We start from the raw sequence: 17,406 nt of genomic DNA, 5'->3' as shown, positions 1-17,406 counted from the left end.
AAGACTGTAAGATACAGAATTTATAGCAAAAGTTTAGAGTTTGATGCAATTGAAATGATATATTGAATAAACCGAGATTGCTGTTAAGTCTTTCATCCTTTAGAATGAGTTGCAGGTTTCGGTTCATTAATATGTAAATCTCAGAACCACTTTTAAATCGCATTCTCAAGATAACTTAAGGTTTGATAAAATAAAGGTGACATCTCAGCTCAGTGCATGAAAGGTGTGAGATTAAAGTCTGTCTGTGTCCCAATAATGAGTCAGACTGGTTATCTTTCCAAATTTACAAAATATTACATGTATTGACTGCCTGTCGGTTATGCATTTTTTGAGCAAAATAGAATGTATCTGCAAATATAATTCTGCAAATACATGTTGGACTATAGCCTGGTGTTGTGTGATTTTTAACTTTATCAAAATGCAACACCTCACATTTATTTGAATTAAACTCCATCCGTCATTCCTTGGCCCACTGACCCAGTTGATCACGATCCCATTGTATTCTTAGATAATCTTCCTCACTGTCCATTATGCCACCAATTTTGGTGTCATCTCCAAATTTGCTAACCATTCCTCCTATATTCTCATCCAAATCAATTATATAAATGATGAACAGTAGTGGACTCAGAGACAATCCTTGTGGCACACTGCTGGTCATAGGCCTCCAGTCTGATCACTTGACAGTCTCCTACTGTCAAGCCAATCACTGTTTTAGATTAAGGTAATAACATTATATCTCATATTAAAGTAATCTTGCAGTGTCTCAGATTAAATTGACCTCACCATGTCTCAGCTTCAAGTGTTCTCGCTGCCTCCTAGATTAAAGTAATCTCATTGTGATTTTGGTTTGATTTGTTATTACCACATGTGCTGAGATACAGCAATAAGTATTGTAATACATGCTATGCAGCCAAACCATACCTTACATAACTACATCAGAGTAATAGAACAAAATGCACAGTATAGTGTTACAGCTACAGAGAAGGATTAACTCTAAAGTGATCTCACTGTCTCTCAAATTAAAGTGATCACATCATATCTCAGACTAATCCCATTTTATCTCAGATTAAAGAAATCTCATTGTGCCGAAGATTAAAGTAATCTCCCCATGTCTCAGATTAAACTGCTCTTGTTGTGTTGAGCATAAAAAGCATGCATCTGTTTTGCATCTCAGTTGCATTCCTCTGTCTATTAGGTGCAATTGAGCTGAGCATTAAGTGCAGTTGAATTCAGCCTCAAGCATTCACTTGCTATCTTTGTGCTTCATCCCTTTCAGGTATGAACAAAGGAGGTGTTCTTGCTGGAGTGATTGGTGCAGGAAAACCGCACTATGATATCTGGGGGAATACAGTGAATGTTGCCAGCAGGATGGAGTCAACAGGACAGCTGGGGAATATCCAGGTAATTGACTCACAGTCCAGACCAAAACCTGAGCAACTCGGGGAAGTAGTCCTTGTCACAGTAAACAGAGTTAAAAATCACACAACACCAGGTTATAGTCCAACAGGTTTATTTGGAAGCACTAGCTTTCAGAGCACTGCTTCTTCATCAGAGATACAACTATTTGATGGAGGAGCAATGCTCCGAAAGCTAGTGCTTCCAAATAAACCTATTGGACTATAACCTGGTGTTGTGTTATTTTTAATTTTGTCCACCCCAGTCCAACACTGGCTCCTCCATATCACAGTGAACAGAGATGGTGAAAGGTTCAATACACAGAGAGTAGAACAGGGGAAAGTGAGAGCTGCAGATGCTGGAGATCAGAATCAAAAGGTGTGGTGCTGGAAAAGCTCAGCAGGGCAGGCAGCGTCCGAGGAGCAGGAGATTCAACATTTCGAGCTCTTCATCAGAAATGTGCGGGGTGGAGCGAAGAGGTAAATTTTTTTTTGGGGGGGGGGGAGGGCAAGGTAGCTGGGAATGTGATAGGTGAAGGTGAGGGTAGATAGTGATAAGTTGGAGTGGTGGGTGGAGCAGATAGGTGGGAAAGAAGATGGACAGGTAGGACAGTTCAAGAGGACGGTGCCGAATTGGAAGGTTGGATCTGGGATACAGTGGGGGGGGGAGGGGAGATGAGGAAACTAGTGAGGTCGATGTTGGTGCTGTGTGGTTAGAGTATCCCAAGGTGGAAGATGAGGTGTTCTTCCTCCAGGTGTCGGGTGGCTAGAATTTGGCAGTGGAGGAGGCCTAGGACTTGCATGTCCTTGGTGGAATGTGAGGGGGAGTTGAAGTGTACGACCACAGGCAGTGGGGTTATTTAGTTCATGTGTCCCAGAGATGTCCCGGAGCATGGAACAAAATGACAGATTAGGAGTCAGGATTAGAAACACCATTTGAGAAGACATACAAGAATGAAAAACAGGAAACTCTCTGTGTTAGAGGAATAACACAACATGAGAAATGGCATCGGTCAAATTGAGAGAGAAGAAAGATTTAAAGCTATGAGAGAGAGTGATTCTTAGAAAACTGCGAGGTTCCTAAGGCCTTACCTCATTTGCTTCCCAGTACATTAATGACATTAATGTCTTTGGTGCTAGTAAGGAACATTAGACAAAGAAAGATCAGTTAGTAAGGCACATGAGATAATGAGTAGATTTATAGCTCATATTAGGTTCTGGATGAAAGTTTGCTCACTGAGCTGGAAGGCTCATTTTCAGATGTTTCGCCACCATACCAGGTAACATCATCAGTGACCCTCCGGTGAGGCACTGGTGTTAGTGACCCACTTTCTATTTATGTGTTTAGATTTCATTGGGTTGGTGATGTCATTTTTGTGGTGATGTCATTTGCTGTAGTGATGTCATTTCCTGTTCTTTTTCTCAGAGGGTGGTAAATGGGATTCAATGAGATGTGTCTGTTCCAGCTGTAATGCCATGCTTCTAGGAATTCTCCTGCATGTCTCTGTTTGGCTTGTCCTAGGACGGATATGCTGTCCCAGTAAAAGTGGTGTCCTTCCTCATCTGTATGTGAGGATACTAGTGAGAGAGGGCCATGTCATTTTGTGGCGAGTTGATGTTTATGTATCCTGGTGGCTAGTTTTCTGCCTGTTTGTCCAATGTAGTGTTTGTTACAGTTCTTGCACGGTATTTTGTAAATGACATTAGTTTTGCTGGTCTGTATGGGGATTTTCAAGTTCATCAGCTACTGTTTTAGTGTGTTGGTGGGTTTGTGGACTACCAAGATGACAAGGGGTCTGAGTAGTCTGGCACATAAACACATAAATAGAAGATGGGTCACTAACACTAGTGCCTCACCAGAGGGTCACTGATGATATTACCTAGTATGGTGACGAAATGTCTTAAACAAACCTTCCAGCTCAGCAAGCAAACCTACATCTACAGACAGACGTGTTTTGGGCAAAAGACAGAAGTGTGGATTGTCTAGTAGTCAGTGTGAACAGTGCGGGTTGTGCTGTAGTCGGTGTGAATGGTGCGGGTTGTGCTGTAGTCAGTGTGAACGGTGTGGGTTGTGCTGTAGTTGGTGTGAATGGTGTGGGTTGTGCTGTGGTCGGTGTGAATGGTGTGGCTGGTGCTGTGGTCGGTGTGAATGGTGTGGCTGGTGCTGTGGTCGGTGTGAATGGTGTGGCTGGTGCTGTAGTCGGTGTGAATGGTGTGGGTTGTGCTGTAGTCGGTGTGAATGGTGTGCGTTGTGCTGTAGTCGGTGTGAATGGTGTGGGTTGTGCTGTAGTCGGTGTGAACAGTGCGGGTTGTGCTGTAGTCGGTGTGAATGGTGCGGGTTGTGCTGTGGTCGGTGTGAATGGTGTGGCTGGTGCTGTAGTCGGTGTGAATGGTGTGGGTTGTGCTGTAGTCGGTGTGAATGGTGTGCGTTGTGCTGTAGTCGGTGTGAATGGTGTGGGTTGTGCTGTAGTCGGGGTGAATGGTGTGGGTTGTGCTGTAGTCGGTGTGAATGGTGTGGGTTGTGCTGTAGTCGGTGTGAATGGTGTGGGTTGTGCTGTAGTCGGTGTGAATGGTGTGGGTTGTGCTGTATTCGGTGTGAATGGTGTGGGTTGTGCTGTAGTCGGTGTGAATGGTGTGGGTTGTGCTGTAGTCGGTGTGAATGGTGTGGGTTGTGCTGTAGTCGGTGTGAATGGTTTGGGTTGTGCTGTAGTCGGTGTGAATGGTGTGGGTTGTGCTGTAGTCGGTGTGAATGGTGTGGGTTGTGCTGTAGTCGGTGTGAATGGTGTGGGTTGTGCTGCAGTTGGTGTGAATGGTGTGGGTTGTGCTGTAGTCGGTGTGAATGGTGTGGGTTGTGCTGTAGTCGGTGTGAATGGTGTGGGTTGTGCTGTAGTCAGTGTGAATGTTGTGGGTTGTGCTGTAGTCGGTGTGAATGGTGTGGGTTGTGCTGTAGTCGGTGTGAATGGTGTGGGTTGTGCTGTAGTCGGTGTGAATGGTGTGGGTTGTGCTGTAGTCGGTGTGAATGGTGTGTGTTGTGCTGTAGTCAGTTTGAACGGTGCGGGTTGTGCTGTAGTCGGTGTGAATGGTATGGGTTGTGCTGTAGTCGGTGTGAATGGTGTGGGTTGTGCTGTAGTCGGTGTGAATGGTGTGGGTTGTGCTGTTGTCGGTGTGAATGGTGTGGGTTGTGCTGTTGTCGGTGTGAATGGTGCGGGTTGTGCTGTAGTCAGTGTGAACGGTGTGCGTTGCGCTGTAGTCGGTGTGAATGGTGTGGGTTGTGCTGAAGTCAGTGTAAATGGTGTGGGTTGTGCTGTAGTCAGTGTGAATGGTGCGGGGTGTGCTGTAGTCAGTGTGAACGGTGCGGGTTGTGCTGTAGTCAGTGTGAATGGTGTGGGATGTGCTGTAGTCAGTGTGAACGGTGTGGGATGTGCTGTAGTCAGTGTGAACGGTGCGGGTTGTGCTGTAGTCACTGTGAATGGTGTGGGTTGTGCTGTAGTCAGTGTGAATGGTGTGGGTTGTGCTGTAGTCGGTGTGAATGGTGTGGGTTGTGCTGTAGTCAGTGTGAACGGTGCGGGTTGTGCTGTAGTCACTGTGAATGGTGTGGGTTGTGCTGTAGTCAGTGTGAATGGTGTGGGTTGTGCTGTAGTCGGTGTGAATGGTGCGGGTTGTGCTGTAGTCGGTGTGAATGGTGTGGGTTGTGCTGTAGTTGGTGTGAATGGTGTGGGTTGTGCTGTAGTCGGTGTGAACGGTGCGGGTTGTGCTGTAGTCAGTGTGAACGGTGCGGGTTGTGCTGTAGTCGGTGTGAACGGTGCGGGTTGTGCTGTAGTCGGTGTGAATGGTGTGGGTTGTGCTGTAGTCGGTGTGAATGGTGTGGGTTGTGCTGTAGTCGGTGTGAATGGTGTGTGTTGTGCTGTAGTCGGTGTGAATGGTGTGGGTTGTGATGTCGTCAGTGTGAATGGTGTGGGTTGTGCTGTAGTCGGTGTGAATGGTGTGGGTTTTGCTGTAATCGGTGTGAATGGTGTGGGTTGTGCTGTAGTCGGTGTGAACGGTGTGGGTTGTGCTGCAGTCAGTGTGAATGGTGTGGGTTGTGCTGTAGACAGTGTGAATGGTGTGGGTTGTGCTGCAGTCAGTGTGAATGGTGTGGGTTGTGCTGTAGTCGGTGTGAATGGTGTGGGTTGTGCTGTAGTCGGTGTGAATGGTGTGGGTTGTGCTGCAGTCAGTGTGAACGGTGTGGCTGGTGCTGTAGTCGGTGTGAATGGTGTGGGTTGTGCTGTAGTCGGTGTGAATGGTGTGGGTTGTGCTGTAGTCAGTGTGAATGTTGTGGGTTGTGCTGCAGTTGGTGTGAATGGTGTGGGTTGTGCTGTAGTCAGTGTGAATGGTGCGGGTTGTGCTGTAGTCGGTGTGAATGGTGTGGGTTGTGCTGTAGTCAGTGTGAATGTTGTGGGTTGTGCTGTAGTCGGTGTGAACGGTGTGGGTTGTGCTGTAGTCGGTGTGAATGGTGCGGGTTGTGCTGTAGTCGGTGTGAACGGTGTGGGTTGTGCTGTAGTCGATGTGAATGTTGTGGGTTGTGCTGCAGTTGGTGTGAATGGTGTGGGATGTGCTGCAGTCAGTGTGAATGGTGTGGGATGTGCTGTAGTCGGTGTGAATGGTGTGGGTTGTGCTGTAGTCGGTGTGAATGGTGTGGGTTGTGCTGTAGTCAGTGTGAATGTTGTGGGTTGTGCTGCAGTTGGTGTGAATTGTGTGGGATGTGCTGCAGTCGGTGTGAATGGTGTGTGTTGTGCTGTAGTCAGTGTGAACGGTGTGGCTGGTGCTGTAGTCGGTGTGAATGGTGCGGGTTGTGCTGTAGTCGGTGTGAACGGTGTGGGTTGTGCTGTAGTCGGTGTGAATGGTGTGGGTTGTGCTGTAGTCGGTGTGAATGGTGTGGGTTGTGCTGTAGTCGGTGTGAATGGTGTGGGTTGTGCTGTAGTCGGTGTGAATGGTGTGGGTTGTGCTGTAGTCGGGGTGAATGGTGTGGGTTGTGCTGTAGTCGGTGTGAATGGTGTGGGATGTGCTGTAGTCAGTGTGAATGGTGTGGGTTGTGCTGTAGTCGGTGTGAATGGTGTGGGTTGTGCTGTAGTCAGTGTGAATGTTGTGGGTTGTGCTGCAGTTGGTGTGAATGGTGTGGGATGTGCTGCAGTCAGTGTGAATGGTGTGGGTTGTGCTGTAGTCAGTGTGAATGTTGTGGGTTGTGCTGCAGTCGGTGTGAATGGTGTGGGATGTGCTGCAGTCAGTGTGAATGGTGTGGGTTGTGCTGTAGTCGGTGTGAATGGTGTGGCTGGTGCTGTAGTCGGTGTGAATGGTGTGGCTGGTGCTGTAGTCGGTGTGAATGGTGTGCGTTGTGCTGTAGTCAGTGTGAACGGTGTGGCTGGTGCTGTAGTCAGTGTGAATGGTGTGGGTTGTGCTGTAATCGGTGTGAATTGTGTGTGTTGTGCTGTAGTCGGTGTGAATGGTGTGGGTTGTGCTGAAGTCGGTGTGAATGGTGTGGGATGTGCTGTAGTCAGTGTGAATGGTGTGCGTTGTGCTGTAGTCGGTGTGAACGGTGTGGGATGTGCTGTAGTCAGTGTGAATGGTGTGGGTTGTGCTGTAGTCGGTGTGAATGGTGTGCGTTGTGCTGTAGTCAGTGTGAATGGTGCGGGTGGTGCTGTAGTCGGTGTGAACGGTGTGGGTTGTGCTGTAGTCGGTGTGAACGTTTTGGGTTGTGCTGTAGTCGGTGTTAATGGTGTGCGTTGTGCTGTAGTCGGTGTGAATGGTGTGCGTTGTGCTGTAGTCGGTGTGAATGGTGTGGGTTGTGCTGTAGTCAGTGTGAATGGTGTGGGTTGTGCTGTAGTCGGTGTGAATGGTGTGGGTTGTTCTGTAGTCGGTGTGAATGGTGTGGGTTGTTCTGTATTCTGTGTGAATGGTGCGGGTTGTGCTGTAGTCGGTGTGAACGGTGTGGGTTGTGCTGCAGTCAGTGTGAATGGTGTGGGTTGTGCTGGAGTCGGTGTGAATGGTGTGCGTTGTGCTGTAGTCAGTGTGAATGGTGCGGGTTGTGCTGCAGTCGGTGTGAATGGTGCGGGTTGTGCTGTAGTCGGTGTGAATGGTGTGGGTTGTGCTGTAGTCGGTGTGAATGGTGTGGGTTGTGCTGTAGTCGGTGTGAATGGTGTGGGTTGTTCTGTAGTCGGTGTGAATGGTGTGGGTTGTGCTGTAGTCGGTGTGAATGGTGTGGGTTGTGCTGTAGTCGGTGTGAATGGTGTGGGTTGTGCTGTATTCTGTGTGAATGGTGTGTGTTGTGCTGTAGTCCGTGTGAACGGTGTGCGTTGCGCTGTAGTCGGTGTGAATGGTGTGGGTTGTGCTGTAGTCAGTGTGAACGGTGCGGGTTGTGCTGTAGTCGGTGTGAAAGGTGCGTGTTGTTCTGTGGTCAGTGTGAATGGTGTGGGTTGTGCTGTAGTCGATGTGAATGGTGTGGGTTGTGCTGTAGTCGGTGTGAATGGTGTGCGTTGTGCTGTAGTTGGTGTGAATGGTGTGGGTTGTGCTGTAGTCGGTGTGAATGGTGTGGGTTGTGCTGTATTCGGTGTGAACGGTGTGGGTTGTGCTGTAGTCAGTGTGAATGGTGTGGGTTGTGCTGTAGTCAGTGTGAACGGTGCGGGTTGTGCTGTAGTCAGTGTGAATGGTGTGTGTTGTGCTGTAGTCGGTGTGAATGGCGTGGGTTGTGCTGTAGTCGGTGTGAATGGTGCGGGTTGTGCTGTAGTCAGTGTGAATGGTGCGCGTTGTGCTGTCGTTGGTGTGAATGGTGTGGGTTGTGCTGTAGTCGGTGTGAATGGTGTGCGTTGTGCTGTAGTTGGTCTGAATGGTGTGGGTTGTGCTGTATTCGGTGTGAATGGTGTGGGTTGTGCTGTAGTCGGTGTGAATGGTGTGGGTTGTGCTGTAGTCGGTGTGAATGGTGTGGGTTGTGCTGTAGTCAGTGTGAACGGTGCGGGTTGTGCTGTAGTCAGTGTGAATGGTGTGGGTTGTTCTGTAGTCGGTGTGAATGGTGCTGGTTGTGCTGTAGTCGGTGTGAATGGTGCGGGTTGTGCTGTAGTCAGTGTGAATGGTGCGCGTTGTGCTGTCGTTGGTGTGAATGGTGTGGGTTGTGCTGTAGTCGGTGTGAATGGTGTGGGTGGTGCTGTATTCGGTGTGAATGGTGTGGGTTGTGCTGTAGTCGGTGTGAATGGTGTGGGTTGTGCTGTAGTTGGTCTGAATGGTGTGGGTTGTGCTGTATTCGGTGTGAATGGTGTGGGTTGTGCTGTAGTCGGTGTGAATGGTGTGGGTTGTGCTGTAGTCGGTGTGAACGGTGTGGGTTGTGCTGTAGTCGGTGTGAATGGTATGGGTTGTGCTGTAGTCCGTGTGAATGGTGTGGGATGTGCTGTAGTCGGTGTGAATGGTGTGGGTTGTGCTGTAGTCGGTGTGAACGGTGTGTGTTGTGCTGTATTCGGTGTGAATGGTGTGGGTTGTGCTGTAGTCGGTGTGAATGGTGTGGGTTGTGCTGTAGTCGGTGTGAACGGTGTGGGTTGTGCTGTATTCGGTGTGAATGGTGTGGGTTGTGCTGTAGTCGGTGTGAACGGTGTGTGTTGTGCTGTATTCGGTGTGAATGGTGTGGGTTGTGCTGTAGTCGGTGTGAATGGTGTGGGTTGTGCTGTAGTCGGTGTGAACGGTGTGTGTTGTGCTGTATTCGGTGTGAATGGTGTGGGTTGTGCTGTAGTCGGTGTGAATGGTGTGGGTTGTGCTGTAGTCGGTGTGAACGGTGTGGGTTGTGCTGTATTCGGTGTGAATGGTGTGGGTTGTGCTGTAGTCGGTGTGAACGGTGTGGGTTGTGCTGTAGTCAGTGTGAACGGTGCGGGTTGTGCTGTAGTCAGTGTGAACGGTGCGGGTTGTGCTGTAGTCAGTGTGAATGGTGTGGGTTGTGCTGTAGTCAGTGTGAATGGTGCGGGTTGTGCTGTAGTTGGTGTGAATGGTGCGGGTTGTGCTGTAGTCAGTGTGAATGGTGCGCGTTGTGCTGTCGTTGGTGTGAATGGTGTGGGTTGTGCTGTATTCGGTGTGAATGGTGTGGGTTGTGCTGTAGTCGGTGTGAATGGTGTGGGTTGTGCTGTAGTCGGTGTGAACGGTGTGGGTTGTGCTGTAGTCGGTGTGAATGGTGTGTGTTGTGCTGTAGTTGGTCTGAATGGTGTGGGTTGTGCTGTAGTCGGTGTGAATGGTGTGGGTTGTGCTGTAGTCGGTGTGAATGGTGCGGGTTGTGCTGTAGTCGGTGTGAATGGTGTGGGTTGTGCTGTAGTCGGTGTGAACGGTGTGGGTTGTGCTGTAGTCAGTGTGAACGGTGCGGGTTGTGCTGTAGTTAGTGTGAACGGTGCGGGTTGTGCTGTAGTCAGTGTGAATGGTGTGGGTTGTGCTGTAGTCAGTGTGAATGGTGCGGGTTGTGCTGTAGTTGGTGTGAATGGTGCGGGTTGTGCTGTAGTCAGTGTGAATGGTGCGCGTTGTGCTGTCGTTGGTGTGAATGGTGTGGGTTGTGCTGTATTCGGTGTGAATGGTGTGGGTTGTGCTGTAGTCGGTGTGAATGGTGTGGGTTGTGCTGTAGTCGGTGTGAACGGTGTGGGTTGTGCTGTAGTCGGTGTGAATGGTGTGTGTTGTGCTGTAGTTGGTCTGAATGGTGTGGGTTGTGCTGTAGTCGGTGTGAATGGTGTGGGTTGTGCTGTAGTCGGTGTGAATGGTGCGGGTTGTGCTGTAGTCGGTGTGAATGGTGTGGGTTGTGCTGTAGTCGGTGTGAACGGTGTGGGTTGTGCTGTAGTCAGTGTGAACGGTGCGGGTTGTGCTGTAGTCAGTGTGAACGGTGTGGGTTGTGCTGTAGTCAGTGTGAACGGTGCGGGTTGTGCTGTAGTCAGTGTGAACGGTGTGCGTTGTGCTGTAGTCAGTGTGAATGGTGCGGGTTGTGCTGTAGTCGGTGTGAACGGTGTGGGTTGTGCTGTAGTCGGTGTGAATGGTGCGCGTTGTGCTGTAGTCAGTGTGAATGGTGTGCGTTGTGCTGTAGTCGGTGTGAACGGTGTGCGTTGTGCTGTAGTCGGTGTGAACGGTGTGCGTTGTGCTGTAGTCGGTGTGAACGGTGTGCGTTGTGCTGTAGTCGGTGTGAATTGTGTGGGTTGTGCTGTAGTCGGTGTGAACGGTGTGCGTTGTGCTGTAGTCGGTGTGAATGGTGCGCGTTGTGCTGTCGTTGGTGTGAATGGTGTGGGTTGTGCTGTAGTCGGTGTGAATGGTGTGCGTTGTGCTGTATTCGGTGTGAATGGTGTGGGTTGTGCTGTAGTCGGTGTGAATGGTGTGGGTTGTGCTGTAGTCGGTGTGAACGGTGTGGGTTGTGCTGTAGTCAGTGTGAATGGTGCGGGTTGTGCTGTATTCGGTGTTAATGGCGTGGGTTGTGCTGTAGTCGGTGTGAACGGTGCGGGTTGTGCTGTAGTCGGTGTGAATGGTGTGCATTGTGCTGTAGTTGGTCTGAATGGTGTGGGTTGTGCTGTATTCGGTGTGAATGGTGTGGGTTGTGCTGTAGTCGGTGTGAACGGTGTGGGTTGTGCTGTAGTCGGTGTGAATGGTGTGTGTTGTGCTGTAGTTGGTCTGAATGGTGTGGGTTGTGCTGTATTCGGTGTGAATGGTGTGGGTTGTGCTGTAGTCGGTGTGAATGGTGTGGGTTGTGCTGTAGTCGGTGTGAACGGTGTGGGTTGTGCTGTAGTCGGTGTGAATGGTATGGGTTGTGCTGTAGTCGGTATGAATGGTGTGGGTTGTGCTGTAGTCGGTGTGAATGGTGCGGGTTGTGCTGTAGTCGGTGTGAATGGTGTGGGTTGTGCTGTAGTCGGTGTGAATGGTATGGGTTGTGCTGTAGTCGGTGTGAATGGTGCGCGTTGTGCTGTAGTCAGTGTGAATGGTGTGCGTTGTGCTGTAGTCGGTGTGAACGGTGTGCGTTGTGCTGTAGTCGGTGTGAACGGTGTGCGTTGTGCTGTTGTCGGTGTGAACGGTGTGCGTTGTGCTGTAGTCGGTGTGAATTGTGTGGGTTGTGCTGTAGTCGGTGTGAACGGTGTGCGTTGTGCTGTAGTCGGTGTGAATGGTGCGCGTTGTGCTGTCGTTGGTGTGAATGGTGTGGGTTGTGCTGTAGTCGGTGTGAATGGTGTGCGTTGTGCTGTATTCGGTGTGAATGGTGTGGGTTGTGCTGTAGTCGGTGTGAATGGTGTGGGTTGTGCTGTAGTCGGTGTGAACGGTGTGGGTTGTGCTGTAGTCAGTGTGAATGGTGCGGGTTGTGCTGTATTCGGTGTTAATGGCGTGGGTTGTGCTGTAGTCGGTGTGAACGGTGCGGGTTGTGCTGTAGTCGGTGTGAATGGTGTGCATTGTGCTGTAGTTGGTCTGAATGGTGTGGGTTGTGCTGTATTCGGTGTGAATGGTGTGGGTTGTGCTGTAGTCGGTGTGAACGGTGTGGGTTGTGCTGTAGTCGGTGTGAATGGTGTGGGTTGTGCTGTAGTCGGTGTGAACGGTGTGGGTTGTGCTGTAGTCGGTGTGAATGGTATGGGTTGTGCTGTAGTCGGTGTGAATGGTGTGGGTTGTGCTGTAGTCGGTGTGAATGGTATGGGTTGTGCTGTAGTCGGTGTGAATGGTGTGGGTTGTGCTGTATTCGGTCTGAATGGTGTGGGTTGTGCTGTAGTCGGTGTGAACGGTGCGGGTTGTGCTGTAGTCAGTGTGAATGGTGTGGGTTGTGCTGTAGTCGGTGTGAATGGTGTGGGTTGTGCTGTAGTCGGTGTGAATGGTGTGGGTTGTGCTGTAGTCGGTGTGAATGGTGTGGGTTGTGCTGTAGTCGGTGTGAATGGTGTGGGTTGTGCTGTAGTCGGTGTGAATGGTGTGGGTTGTGCTGTAGTCGGTGTGAACGGTGTGTGTTGTGCTGTAGTCAGTGTGAACGGTGCGGGTTGTGCTGTAGTCAGTGTGAATGGTGTGCGTTGTGCTGTAGTCGGTGTGAATGGTGTGGGTTGTGCTGTAGTCAGTGTGAACGGTGCGGGTTGTGCTGTAGTCAGTGTGAATGGTGTGGGTTGTGCTGTAGTCGGTGTGAATGGTGCGGGTTGTGCTGTAGTCGGTGTGAATGGTGTGGGTTGTGCTGTAGTCGGTGTGAATGGTCTGGGTTGTGCTGTAGTCGGTGTGAACGGTGCGCGTTGTGCTGTAGTCAGTGTGAATGGTGTGCGTTGTGCTGTAGTCGGTGTGAATTGTGTGGGTTGTGCTGTAGTCAGTGTAAATGGTGTGGGTTGTGCTGTAGTCAGTGTGATTGGTGTGCGTTGTGCTGTAGTCGGTGTGAACGGTGTGCGTTGCGCTGTAGTCGGTGTGAACGGTGTGGGTTGTGCTGTAGTCAGTGTGAATGGTGTGGGTTGTGCTGTAGTCAGTGTGAACGGTGTGGGTTGTGCTGAAGTCGGTGTGAATGGTGTGCGTTGTGCTGTAGTCAGTGTGAATGGTGTGGGTTGTGCTGTAGTCGGTGTGAATGGTGTGGGTTGTTCTGTAGTCGGTGTGAATGGTGTGGGTTGTTCTGTAGTCGGTGTGAATGGTGTGGGTCGTTCTGTATTCTGTGTGAATGGTGCGGGTTGTGCTGTAGTCGGTGTGAACGGTGTGGGTTGTGCTGTAGTCAGTGTGAATGGTGTGGGTTGTGCTGTAGTCGGTGTGAATGGTGTGCGTTGTGCTGCAGTCGGTGTGAATGGTGCGGGTTGTGCTGTAGTCGGTGTGAATGGTGTGGGTTGTGCTGCAGTCGGTGTGAATGGTGTGGGTTGTGCTGTAATCGGTGAGAACGGTGTGGGTTGTGCTGTAGTCAGTGTGAATGGTGTGGGTTGTGCTGTAGTCGGTGTGAATGGTGTGCGTTGTGCTGCAGTCGGTGTGAATGGTGCGGGTTGTGCTGTAGTCGGTGTGAATGGTGTGCGTTGTGCTGCAGTCGGTGTGAATGGTGCGGGTTGTGCTGTAGTCAGTGTGAATGGTGCGGGTTGTGCTGTAGTCGGTGTGAATGGTGTGGGTTGTGCTGTAGTCAGTGTGAACGGTGCGGGTTGTGCTGTAGTCAGTGTGAATGGTGTGGGTTGTGCTGTAGTCGGTGTGAATGGTGTGGGTTGTGCTGTAGTCGGTGTGAATGGTGCGGGTTGTGCTGTATTCGGTGTTAATGGCGTGGGTTGTGCTGTAGTCGGTGTGAACGGTGCGGGTTGTGCTGTAGTCGGTGTGAATGGTGTGCATTGTGCTGTAGTTGGTCTGAATGATGTGGGTTGTGCTGTATTCGGTGTGAATGGTGTGGGTTGTGCTGTAGTCGGTGTGAACGGTGTGGGTTGTGCTGTAGTCGGTGTGAATGGTGTGTGTTGTGCTGTAGTTGGTCTGAATGGTGTGGGTTGTGCTGTATTCGGTGTGAATGGTGTGGGTTGTGCTGTAGTCGGTGTGAATGGTGTGGGTTGTGCTGTAGTCGGTGTGAATGGTGTGGGTTGTGCTGTAGTCGGTGTGAACGGTGTGTGTTGTGCTGTAGTCAGTGTGAACGGTGCGGGTTGTGCTGTAGTCGGTGTGAATGGTATGGGTTGTGCTGTAGTCGGTGTGAATGGTGTGGGTTGTGCTGTAGTCGGTGTGAATGGTGTGGGTTGTGCTGTAGTCGGTGTGAATGGTGTGGGTTGTGCTGTAGTCGGTGTGAATGGTGTGGGTTGTGCTGTAGTCAGTGTGAATGGTGTGGGTTGTGCTGTAGTCGGTGTGAATGGTGTGGGTTGTGCTGTAGTCGGTGTGAACGGTGTGTGTTGTGCTGTAGTCAGTGTGAACGGTGCGGGTTGTGCTGTAGTCGGTGTAAATGGTGTGGGTTGTGCTGTAGTCGGTGTGAATGGTGTGGGTTGTGCTGTAGTCGGTGTGAACGGTGTGTGTTGTGCTGTAGTCAGTGTGAACGGTGCGGGTTGTGCTGTAGTCAGTGTGAATGGTGTGCGTTGTGCTGTAGTCGGTGTGAATGGTGTGGGTTGTGCTGTAGTCAGTGTGAACGGTGCGGGTTGTGCTGTAGTCAGTGTGAATGGTGTGGGTTGTGCTGTAGTCAGTGTGAATGGTGCGGGTTGTGCTGTAGTCGGTGTGAATGGTGTGGGTTGTGCTGTAGTCAGTGTGAACGGTGCGGGTTGTGCTGTAGTCAGTGTGAATGGTGTGGGTTGTGCTGTAGTCGGTGTGAATGGTGTGGGTTGTGCTGTAGTCGGTGTGAATGGTGTGGGTTGTGCTGTAGTCGGTGTGAATGGTCTGGGTTGTGCTGTAGTCGGTGTGAACGGTGCGCGTTGTGCTGTAGTCAGTGTGAATGGTGTGCGTTGTGCTGTAGTCGGTGTGAATTGTGTGGGTTGTGCTGTAGTCAGTGTGAACGGTGTGCGTTGTGCTGTAGTCGGTGTGAATTGTGTGGGTTGTGCTGTAGTCAGTGTAAATGGTGTGGGTTGTGCTGTAGTCAGTGTGATTGGTGTGCGTTGTGCTGTAGTCGGTGTGAACGGTGTGCGTTGCGCTGTAGTCGGTGTGAACGGTGTGGGTTGTGCTGTAGTCAGTGTGAATGGTGTGGGTTGTGCTGTAGTCAGTGTGAACGGTGTGGGTTGTGCTGAAGTCGGTGTGAATGGTGTGCGTTGTGCTGTAGTCAGTGTGAATGGTGTGGGTTGTGCTGTAGTCGGTGTGAATGGTGTGGGTTGTTCTGTAGTCGGTGTGAATGGTGTGGGTCGTTCTGTATTCTGTGTGAATGGTGCGGGTTGTGCTGTAGTCGGTGTGAACGGTGTGGGTTGTGCTGTAGTCAGTGTGAATGGTGTGGGTTGTGCTGTAGTCGGTGTGAATGGTGTGGGTTGTGCTGCAGTCGGTGTGAATGGTGTGGGTTGTGCTGTAATCGGTGAGAACGGTGTGGGTTGTGCTGTAGTCAGTGTGAATGGTGTGGGTTGTGCTGTAGTCGGTGTGAATGGTGTGCGTTGTGCTGCAGTCGGTGTGAATGGTGTGGGTTGTGCTGTAGTCGGTGTGAATGGTGTGGGTTGTGCTGTAGTCGGTGTGAATGGAGTGGGTTGTGCTGCAGTCGGTGTGAATGGTGTGGGTTGTGCTGTAATCGGTGAGAACGGTGTGGGTTGTGCTGTAGTCAGTGTGAATGGTGTGGGTTGTGCTGTAGTCGGTGTGAATGGTGTGCGTTGTGCTGCAGTCGGTGTGAATGGTGCGGGTTGTGCTGTAGTCGGTGTGAATGGTGTGCGTTGTGCTGCAGTCGGTGTGAATGGTGCGGGTTGTGCTGTAGTCGGTGTGAATGGTGTGGGTTGTGCTGCAGTCGGTGTGAATGGTGCGGGTTGTGCTGTAGTCGGTGTGAATGGTGTGGGTTGTGCTGTAATCGGTGTGAACGGTATGGGTTGTGCTGTAGTCGGTGTGAATGGTGTGGGTTGTGCTGTAGTTGGTGTGAATGGTGTGGGTTGTGATGTCGTCAGTGTGAATGGTGTGCGTTGTGCTGTAGTCGGTGTGAATGGTGCGGGTTGTGCTGTAGTCGGTGTGAATGGTGTGGGTTGTGCTGTAGTCGGTGTGAATGGTGTGGGTTGTGCTGTAATCGGTGTGAACGGTGTGGGTTGTGCTGTAGTTGGTGTGAATGGTGTGCGTTGTGCTGTAGTCAGTGTGAATGGTGTGCGTTGTGCTGTAGTCGGTGTGAATGGTGCGGGTTGAGCTGTAGTCAGTGTGAATGGTGCAGGTTGTGCTGTAGTCGGTGTGAATGGTGCGGGTTGTGCTGTAGTCAGTGTGAATGGTGTGGGTTGTTCTGTAGTCGGTGTGAATGGTGTGGGTTGTGCTGTAGTCGGTGTGAATGGTGTGGGTTGTGCTGTAGTCGGTGTGAATGGTGTGGGTTGTGCTGTATTCTGTGTGAATGGTGTGTGTTGTGCTGTAGTCGGTGTGAACGGTGTGCGTTGCGCTGTAGTCGGTGTGAATGGTGTGGGTTGTGCTGACGTCGGTGTGAATGGTGTGGCTGGTGCTGTAGTCGGTGTGAATGGTGTGGGTTGTGCTGTAGTCAGTGTGAACGGTGCGGGTTGTGCTGTAGTCGGTGTGAAAGGTGCGTGTTGTTCTGTGGTCAGTGTGAATGGTGTGGGTTGTGCTGTAGTCGATGTGAATGGTGTGGGTTGTGCTGTAGTCTGTGTGAACGGTTCTGGTTGTGCTGTAGTCGGTGTAAATGGTGTGGGTTGTGCTGTAGTCGGTGTGAATGGTGTGCGTTGTGCTGTAGTTGGTGTAAATGGTGTGCGTTGTGCTGTAGTCAGTGTGAATGGTGTGGGTTGTGCTGTAGTTGGTCTGAATGGTGTGCGTTGTGCTGTATTCGGTGTTAATGGTGTGCGTTGTGCTGTATTCGGTGTGAACGGTGTGGGTTGTGCTGTAGTCGGTGTGAATGGCGTGGGTTGTGCTGTAGTCGGTGTGAATGGTTTGGGTTGTGCTGTAGTCGGTGTGAATGGTGCGGGTTGTGCTGTAGTCGGTGTGAATGGCGCGGGTTGTGCTGTAGTCGGTGTGAATGGTGCGGGTTGTGCTGTAGTCGGTGTGAATGGTGTGGGTTGTGCTGTAGTCGGTGTGAATGGTGTGGGTTGTGCTGAAGTCGGTGTGAATGGCGTGGGTTGTGCTGTAGTCGGTGTGAATGGTGCGGGTTGTGCTGTAGTCGGTGTGAATGGTGAGGGTTGTGCTGTAGTCGGTGTGAATGGTGCGGGTTGTGCTGTAGTCGGTGTGAATGGCGTGGGTTGTGCTGTATTCGGTGTGAATGGTGTGCGTTGTGCTGTAGTCGGTGTGAACGGTGTGGGTTGTGCTGTAGTCGGTGTGAATGGTGTGGGTTGTGCTGTAGTCGGTGTGAAAGGTGTGGGTTGTGCTGTAGTCGGTGTGAATGGTGTGGGTTGTGCTGTATTCGGTGTGAATGGTGTGCGTTGTGCTGTAGTCGGTGTGAACGGTGTGGGTTGTGCTGTAGTCGGTGTGAATGGTGTGGGTTGTGCTGTAGTCGGTGTGAATG

The 17,406-nt window shown here is 51.0% G+C and overlaps 1 protein-coding gene across 4 annotated transcripts in view; it reads left to right on the top strand.

Annotated features, from left to right (window-relative positions):
• Positions 1–17,406, top strand: part of adcy3a (adenylate cyclase 3a) — a 198,079-nt gene that overhangs the window by 143,499 nt on the left and 37,174 nt on the right. For all 4 annotated transcript variants that reach the window (XM_087991009.1, XM_087991008.1, XM_087991006.1 and 1 more), the window contains one exon: positions 1,277–1,401. In XM_087991009.1, the coding sequence (XP_087847135.1) occupies positions 1,277–1,401 (125 nt within the window). The remainder of the gene's footprint in view (positions 1–1,276; positions 1,402–17,406) is intronic.

The sequence above is a fragment of the Chiloscyllium plagiosum genome, unplaced genomic scaffold (genome assembly GCF_037043375.1).
Source record: "Chiloscyllium plagiosum isolate Xiang-an unplaced genomic scaffold, Cpla_swu_hap1 HiC_scaffold_10, whole genome shotgun sequence".
In the NCBI taxonomy this organism is placed as follows: Eukaryota; Metazoa; Chordata; class Chondrichthyes; order Orectolobiformes; family Hemiscylliidae; genus Chiloscyllium; species Chiloscyllium plagiosum.
The sequence above is the reverse complement of the archived record's forward strand: the minus strand, read 5'-3'. Positions and strand labels throughout refer to the sequence as shown.